Consider the following 9,966-nt stretch of genomic DNA (forward strand, 5'->3'; position numbering starts at 1 on the left):
AAACGTTTAGCAATATTATAATGCTGTAGACATCTACTTTATATTCAATTCTGGTAACAGTACGTTGTTTCTATAACTTTATAAGTAATACATATTTTTTGACTTGTAGGTATATTTATTGAGTTGTACAGGTTTGGTAGATATGTGTTTAATGCTTTGTACGTCTTTGATAAAATTTTAAAGATACTTTTGCTCATATAAGAAGAAAGTATGTATAAAGATCGAGGTCAAAAGAACAACATTATCACCTTCATCGTTATTACTTTTCAATATAAATTTATATGAACAAACGAAAAATTCACAAAAAAAGTTCATAAAATTTCGAGTCTGACGTTAGTTATGTAAGAGCAAATACTTTTTCAAAGCTGCGGCAACTATCCTATAAATCCAAAACAAAATGAAACGGTTTATAGTCCAGTGCGGCCTTTTCATTATGAATGTAGGCGTTTAACCTGTACTTTTGTAGGTACACAACATAAAATCATTCACGACGACACAGTTTCACACGGCCGCATAAGGAAAGTGCATATTAACATGAATGCATGCATGAATGGATTTTCCTACACCTACATAATGCAAAGTAATATCGAATACTATTTATATTACCTTTATTAAATACTGACAGAAGATATCCGTTCTGTCTAGTCTCAACACAAAAATTTATTATTAAACTCATGCTATATGTGGATATAATAATATGGAATAATTTATGTTGATGGCATATGTGCAAAAATATTTGGCAATTAAGATTTATTATTCGTTTGCTCTTCATTAGTTAAATAAGTCTCGACAATGACCTTTACATTGACCCACTGATTTGAATATCAGATAATATTATAATGTCAACTGAAATTACTTTTATTTCGTACGTATTATTCTTCGATGTGAGCAAATTTAGTTTAAGTATTTTGATGATTAGCAATAATAAGAATAAGACTTTATTATTAAAATATTTATCGCATATTATTTAATTTCTAAATGAAAAAATTAAACAAATAAATACAATGGTAAGGAGAAACAATTTTATAAATAGATAAAAAACATAATCATTAATTAACTTTATAATCTTAAATTATTCGCAACCAAATGTTACTTTTGTAATTTTGTAATTACTCCAAAAGTTATTCTTACTATAACGTGTTACGAAACATCATTACTCCAATTACAATTTATTTTCTGAATAGCCTCGTTCTTCATAAATTCGTCATAGCGCCTTTACACAGTTGCTTGTACAATTCTCCGAACAAGTAAAGTACATATATATGACGAATACATGTTTAAACAGATGATTGTGTTATTCTTAAATACAAATATAGTAATTTTGTGATACTCTGCGAGTGCTACATTTTATATTAATTGTTTTATTTTATTTTCACCTAAAGGTTTTTTTACAAATAACGCAACCCTAAATATAACTTTTCAATGGACTATACGTACATCTACGTGTCAATATTTCGAATCAGTGTAATCTAGGACGATTCATTCCCATGTGAAAACAGAAATCCCAGCTTGTCCAAGCGGCGAAGGTTCTTCAACGATGAATGAATTGATTGTGAAATGTATTTGTCATAAGTCCTAAGGACGATTAAATTATACTAACAGAATCAAAATAGCACGACGAACATTCCATCATATTGATACGCTAATAGTGCAAAATAATTAATCAAATCACAAAGTTATAATGTTACAAACGAATAAAAGCCACAATCCGATCAAACCCAATTTAACCGAACGTATTATTATCCTACTTAATTGAACGGCGGGTAAATATCGATATTGGAGTCGTGATTTAAATTCGATATTAATGTATGTCATACAGAAGTCAGCGAGATCGCTGAATGTATTTACATTTTCACCGTCATAATAGGACCACTTGGTGTCCCCTTTTGTGGGGTCTTTAACCTGTAAAGACAGTAGGTATATGGTTAGATCTAGTATTTTTAGGGTTATGTACCCAAAGCGTAAAACGTGACCTTGTTACCAAGACCTTCCTGACTGTCTGTTTTTCAGTCTGGTAGACCGTCCGTCTGTACATCCATCTATCACCAGGCTCTCTGACGTAGCGTTCTCATGAACCTTGATAATTATTTGAAATTTTCAGACAAAATAGGTATTTCCGTTGCCGCTATAACTTCAAATAATAAAAAAGCGGTTAAGTAACCGTGGCACGGTCACAGGTAGGACATGTGACTAGTTTTTGATTTTTAGTTGCTCTTTAACTGTGCTTAACATCCTGATTTTTATGTTTGATTTCAATGTAAAAATTGCGAAATAGACGGGCACATATCTTTTATCGAGAATTATATTATAAATACAATTAATGGTTTTAATTTTGTTCTATTAACGGATCAGTTATCAAGATATGAAAATAAAAACTACGAAGTTATTGATCTATTGATTATTATTTCAACATATGTATTATAAAGCCATAATAATTAAATAAATAAAGGGATAAGGATACAAAAAGAACAGTTTTATTTGTACATGTTACAGCGTATCTGTTTCTATCTATCTGTAAAGTATTTTAGAGCAACTTAACAACGCTCCTTGATAAATATTATTAATTTTGACACGGTCTTATAATTGAGAGCCTCGAGATGGAAAATTTTACGTTAGAAGGAAATTCCTGCTAAAATATTTAGTGTTTCGTTAGCAGCAGTATAATTGAGTTAAATGGATCGCTAATAGGGCTGGAAATATCTATTGATAATAGCCACTGGGCATATAAATATTAAACTGGCGTAAGCTTTATTACATTCTATGAATAGTCATGTTTAAGGAAATTAGGGAAATAAGAATTGTGATGTAAACAATACATTATTAAATTTTACATAAATTACTATAAAATAACAAATAATTATTTTGATATTCAAAACAGAAAACTTTCCATACAAATCGAACCTGCAATAATTAACGAAGTTAATAATTAATAAATTGTGAGCGTTATAATGGACCTAATTAATTTAATCAAGGTACGTAGTATCAACAAATATCCAATTGTAATTGTAATTATATATTTGCTATATTTCTCTGCCTACTTGATATGACGTCATGGCTTCTCATCACTCGCGTAAATGAAACTTAATTTTTTAAGGCAACAACCCTGATTAACAGGCGCTGATCGTAGATTCTAGGTAATTTATTCGGGTTGCAAAATAACGTAATTAAATTGGAGCTCAAGCTAATGATCCTTAATCTCTGTTTGCCGAGCTAAAGAACTAGCTAGTGCCTTGACACCTTCAGACGTAATTTAGATATAAATAATAGTGATGAATGGGATTTAATATTATAACTAATCTATTTTATATTATGTAATGTTAGGATATCAAGAAATATGAAATAAATTTTTATTTCATGTTATAATTACTAGCTATTCCAATTTTGAAATATGAGATTTTCATTATTACGATAACAACAACCTAAAAAAAAAGCTCATTGGTTGTATGCATCAAATAATTTTTACATAAAAGTACCACTTAAAAAATATCACAATATTTTCTATGTTTCTATACCTATAACATGTATATGCACGTTTATAACCAAATAAGCTTGAATACTGTTGTCTACAACTTAATTCGTTATTCTACTGCTTGTATAGAAAAGAAATAAATACTTCTTGAATGTTGGTAAACGGACATATATGGTTCACTGCATACTACGAAATTTTACTTCCTAACTGTGGTATATTCAATTTATACGTTATTACGCACCATATTACTCCATGACTAAATTTTCAACGATATCTTATTGCGTGTGCAATGACAATCATGTAAAATTCTCATCATAGAGCATAGACATAACTTGTCTTTGCGAAAGTGAAAGTGCTCACACAAAACAACAATCTTACCGAATTTAAATGGACAATGTCGGCCATAGACGCTGCGTCGTGATCACTATCAACAACTAAGTGTCAAATGAATAATTACACGCACGTTATAATTGCCCATTTAATGCGTATAATGAGAATTTAAGTAGGTTGTTTCATTAGAGGATAAATTTTAATTAACTCACAAACTTCATTTTAATTCTAGTTAAATATATTATTACAGATTACATTTATTTTGCATTATTTAAACGTAAGGAAAATATATACGTCTACACAAATAAATAAATTATAACATTTTAATATCTAAGATAATTGTAAAAATGAGGAATTTATGTAATAAGACTCAATCAATCAAAATATAACTCTACAAACAACACATAAATTATTTTTAGAATATTGATGAACTGCGCACTGTCGCTTTTCCTTGTTTCTATTCAAAAGACGAGTTTATTTCTTTAGTGCGTGCCATAAGATAAATTCCTCACTTAGCTTTAACAACTAACAAGTTAGCGATACAGCAAAACTTTCTACTCACTATACAGTATACACTTAAGATTATTATCAATCAGACAACTTGCCATATAATGGTGAGAAACATCTAATTTATAGATAAGTAAATTTAACATACAAATGATAAAAGCTTACAATAAAACTAAAAGTGAATAGAGAGTTCTGATCATTAAAGATCGTATTATTATCGACCATAAACATTTCTGACTAATTATGTATTACAATAATTATATTATAATCTACGGCCCTGCCATGATAAAAGTTATGGATTAAATAATAAAATCTATATGTATATAATTGCTAAATAAAATAAATAGGCAAACAAATTCATCTCATTTCTATCGCTCATTTTCCCAATTTAATAGGTAAAACATTTATGATAGATAAGATCGCATAAATCGAGAGAGGATTGAGGAATAACTGTTAACTATTAATGGTTTCCTAGGATCGCGTGCCGACGTGACCTTGGGTCTTGGAACTTAGAATCAAGTTTTACACGTAGCCAGAGTACGAGTTTCGCCTTATCGCCTACCGCAAGGTAAACCTGCATACATTATGTCACGCCTACACCCACAAACAATGAATCGAACTTCTGCTTCGCTCATTATTAAAGGTCTGCCGTATGCGCTTAGTGAGTTAAAAATTCATTTCAAATCTTGTGGATCGCTCCTACGCCGTATAATAACGTCACTGCAAGTCGCAAAATCATAATAAAACGTAATAATACGTGCGTCATTATACGGCAATAGAATTATAATGTATAAAGTAAAATTCCTAAACCAAATTTATATCAAAACGTTATTCGATCGGTTTTCAGCATGCTGAATTGAACCGAGTGTATTAACATTACCAAAAGGGCTCTACAATATTATAATGCATTTCACAATGTTTCTGTTCTCGTTATCCGCAAATTGGCACAGACTAAATATTCGTATAAAATTAGAACAGTTCGCATGAAAGGAACCTAGCTCGCTCTCATTTGACATGTTAAGGAGTTGTATTACTACCGTAGATTATTAAAGGAAACGTAAATAGAAAATGTTCTGGTTTTATAGACCCACAACATTTTCTATTTACGTTTCCTTAAATAATAAAGTAGTAAACTTTTAACCGAAACAATTGCGCGGATTTGCATAAGAGTAAGACTGAGACGTAACTTAATACAATGCGTTCAGACTTCAGAGTGGATAAACAAGACCATTAAAACTCATGCGCAGAAGCGAAGTATGTGAAAATGAAACGCTTCATTTTTTCCCAAATATTTGTAGCATTATCGTGAATATTTTTTTCGTGTCTTTGAAAATCTAATAAAGCTGAAGAGTTTGTTTGTTTGAACGCACATATCTCAGGAACTACTGGTCCGATTTGAAATAATCTTTCAGCGTTAGATAGCCCATTTATTGAAGAAGGCTATAGGCTATATATGTACCACGGGCGAAGCCGCAGCGGACCGCTAGTATAATATATGCTTACGTGAGGTATTTTTTTAATAATAAAAAGGTTGTCAAGTTTGAATGAAGAGGTAACGGGTAATTGAAACCGAATATCGAATAAAAAAATAATATATTTTCATGTATCAGGTACCACTAATACAATTGCAAATATTTTGCGAAATATTTCAATGGAGTTACTTTTCGCAATAAATGTTCCACATTGCTTTTTGATCACAAGAAATCTGGTCCGTATGCCGTATGCGTGACATTACGATATTTCACGGCACCACATGAAACAATCTTATTGTTACGAAAGTGTCCCAATGAAGAATAATCGTAACAATTGCGTTTAATTGTCTTTAAACGTTTCCGTACCACTTACCTAATGTTTCCTACTGACCAAGTAATTTCGTTCTTCCTGGCTAGGGACCATCATAGAATAATTATTATGTATTGCTAAATCTTTCAGTTTACATGTTGTTTTTACCAGACACAAACTAAATTAAATCCAAATAAAAAAAAAATCGTTTTATATACAACGGCGCTTTAAAACTTACGAATAAAACTTATTTATTAGAAAAAAATGGGCATCAATAACGTTAGCGTAGACCATAATAAATGTTGAAAAAGCTATAGCTATATATTTAAACATTTATCAACCCTCAAAAGAGACGTAGCTATAATTATTTGAATGACCCTGTATATTACGCGACCTAGTTGAAATTCTCGGATTTGATGAGTACTGCATGATTTCGTTCACTCGTATGCAGTCATCTCAAGTCGGCCGTTCGGCGCTGGGCGTTAGCCAAGTCAGTTCTCGTCGTTCTGTGTTTAAATTTGGAACGCTTTTTTTCATAGCATAGATATTATACGTCCGAGGTGAACAATCTTTCAGAGAATCGATTTTAAAGAGAATATAATCACTGAAATCAAAATGGACGTGATGCTACCTACTTACGAATCATTTCTAGATCGACTTTGATTAACGAATACCGTTTGCTAATAGATGGACAGGTAATGTCGTATTCGCTTATATTTTTATCGTGTCTTTCGGTTGTATGTAATTGTTGAATTAATTCAATGTTTACAAATGCTACAGACAATAAAAACATATAGAGCACAGCTTATATGGAAATAAGCAGATATTTTCATTTGAAAGTCCGTGTGATATTACAATGCGTAGCGTTGCTCCGTGACGAGAATGATTTCGATCACATCCTGTTCATTGCTGTTTGTGATTCCACACGTGTGCATCACTACAGTTATGTTTTACCTACACGAAAATGTGGGGCACTGGCCTTTGGATTATCTAGTTAGCGACCTAATCTTAGCTACTGTGACCAAAATTGGGCCGAAACATTGTTTGCTAGAAAACTGTCATAGAAAATATCAAAGGAAAGATTCAACTACTGTCACGTAATGTTTTATAAAATACTGTTTAAATTTACTTTATAGAAAAGTGCGTGTCAAATTCAATACTGTGTGGTAGGACTGTGCTAAACAATTGACGATGTCCAATTAGCCGTCTAATTGATGTAACACGTAAAATAACAGGCAATTTGTATCAACTGGCGATCCAACCCAAAGATTATAATCACACGACGCTTATCACGCAGTGACAATTTTCACAGACGCAATCTAAATTATCTTTACATAATCAAATTCTCACGACTGCTTTCATTGACCTTTTTAGCTGTAAAATTGTTATATTAGAAATTTGTGGTTTTAATCAATTGAAATAGCAATTAAAATATGAATCTACTTAAGCTATTTATAATGCCAAAAATATTTTTGATTTGAAAAGTCAACAAATGTGAATTTGTGAAATAATGAAATCGGATCGAAAGTATTAATTATTTTTTATTGATATATAATAAGTCTGAAAAAACATTAAGAGACAGTTTAGGTTATAGGTACAGTACAGGACTTCTAGCTTTTAGTACCTTTATATCTTATGAAACTAGATGCAATCTAAGAACATATAGGTCCCTCGGTGTCTTGGACAATGCAGAACCCGTATGGCATTAGAACGAATAACAATCTTGTTTTGTTACAGTCTGCGACCTCTGTTTCAATCAACTCTCGGAGAAACCGCAACCATTTTACGCAAGTAAAATAAAGTCAAGTTTAACTTGAGATTTCGTAATGTAATAATGATTCATTGAATTTCGTTAACACCATAATCAGACTATAAAACGTTACTCAGGATTTAGTCCTTGGATTATTTATATGGATATAAATAGTGTTTCTTTATTAATATTCATCGTGATTGCCTTCATAGACATTGACTGCTATAGTGGAAAAAGCTATTATAATTCGGGTTCAACGGCTAAGCAACTGGCAAAATGACAAAAATGTGATATACTGCGCACAGCTACAGACTAATGAAGGGCCCGATCATGTTTTAATTAATTGAATACAGCTTATTCTCCTAGTTCATTGGCTTATTCTCCGCCTTACATGGACATCTTGAAACGTTTTTAGTCTTAAAAATGTTGATAGCATTATGACAATACCATTCCCGGAGCTTATCTCTCAACAGTATTGTTTTTACAAACAAATTCAATAAGACTCGAAACATCTTTCGTTTCTTTGGAATTCTTTGGGCCGCCAATAACAAAAATAGCCCATACCTCTAAAGCCTTGTTTGTCGCTTCTGGCGCAAAAAATAAACCATATTGAATAAATTGTGTGTATAGAAAATGTAGGGGAGATATTATAAAAGAAGAACAAATAAACAGAACACGTAAGCACAACGAATTCATAAATACGGATTTTATTAGCTGATGTCACCTTTGGTAGCACGGATGATGCTGTATTCGTCAGATCTATAGAAATAACAAGATATATGAATAGTATATCATCTATGCTATTTATTTACATTCGTACATTACCAATTGTAGGTATTTGTCCATACACACGAGTTTGATGACGACAGAACAAACAATGTGGCACACGATTTATTTACTTCTCGCAAATATAGGTATTTACTTAGCTTAAAATATATTTGATTTTATCTAAATAAACTAACTAACCTGTGCTCTATTGATGACGTCGTGTGGTCCTCGCCATGTAGTAGCGGCAGGAGATTTTCTTTTGGCTAGTTCTAAAGTAGCTTCACTAGGACAACGTTCGAACATAAGTACACGTTCTGCTACAGATCCTCTGGTAAGGAATGGTCTGACAGGTGACTGCCCTGTCGCAGATGCAGACTCTGCTGCACCTGCACTAGAAGCCCTTCTAGCCCGCGCTTCGAATTTTGATCTCGCTTCGGTTACATGTGATCCAAGAGACGCCCGTCTCTCACCACTAGCCCCTGCCGCTGGTTTCCTTGCACCGGTATCAAGACGATCCTGGTACCGACTCTTTGCATAATCTACTAATGATATTGGTGGTACGACATCAGGACGTTCCGATGGGCGTTCTGCAACAACTCCACCGGTTCGTAACGCCCTAAGGAGACGTTCCTCTTCACGTGCTACTTCAAGTCGCATGGCTGCAGAATCTCCACGCCTCGCAATTGCAACAGTTCCTGTGCCATTGCGTTCAGGTACTAGGTCAGGAGGAAGATTCATTTCCATAGTATCGCCCGCAGTTTCTAAATGAGGATCACGTCTTATTTCCGGTCTCTGTTCCCGCCGAATATCGGGCCTCTGCTCTCTTATTTCTGGGCGATCTCTTCGGAATTCGGGTCGTTGTTTTATTTCAGGCTTCGGTTCTGGTTTCGGCTTTGTACGCAAACTGTCTGCCAGTTTTAGTCCGGGCGTGGGCCTACATGACAAAATTTCAGTAGGAGCAAGGCCGCGCGCTTTCCATGTTTGATAAATCGCTTCCGCATGATCTGATATTTGTTTTGCAATCGCTGCAATGTCTTCTTCACCGGTGTCTATCTCGCGGCGAGCTGTAGCGGCCATGGCTGGGCCGCCCGCGTCTTTCCGCGAGCTTCGCACAGTCAACTCTAATAATATCCGGGGATATCCATGAACTCACAAAGCACTAGAACACTGAACAAGGGAATGTGGGCACACAATTCACTAAGAGCTGAAACAGACACTCGGAACAGCTGTTAAGATTGGGCGCGCGTGGGGGAGTAAACAAAGGCGATCGCGTTGACGAAAGTATGAATGTAGCGTCGGCGGCGACAGACTACAAACCGGCGACGGCTCGTAGCGCGGACTGCGGCGCGAGCCGGGAGGC

The 9,966-nt window shown here is 33.8% G+C and overlaps 1 protein-coding gene across 1 annotated transcript in view; it reads right to left on the reverse strand.

Annotated features, from left to right (window-relative positions):
* Positions 1-9,966, reverse strand: part of LOC119829868 — a 79,693-nt gene extending 69,727 nt beyond the window's left edge. Inside the window, exon 1 of the mRNA XM_038352567.1 lies at positions 8,805-9,966. Coding sequence (XP_038208495.1) covers positions 8,805-9,683 — 879 coding nt within the window. The 5' untranslated portion in view covers positions 9,684-9,966. The remainder of the gene's footprint in view (positions 1-8,804) is intronic.

Source organism: Zerene cesonia, chromosome 11 (assembly GCF_012273895.1).
Source record: "Zerene cesonia ecotype Mississippi chromosome 11, Zerene_cesonia_1.1, whole genome shotgun sequence".
In the NCBI taxonomy this organism is placed as follows: domain Eukaryota; kingdom Metazoa; phylum Arthropoda; class Insecta; order Lepidoptera; family Pieridae; genus Zerene; species Zerene cesonia.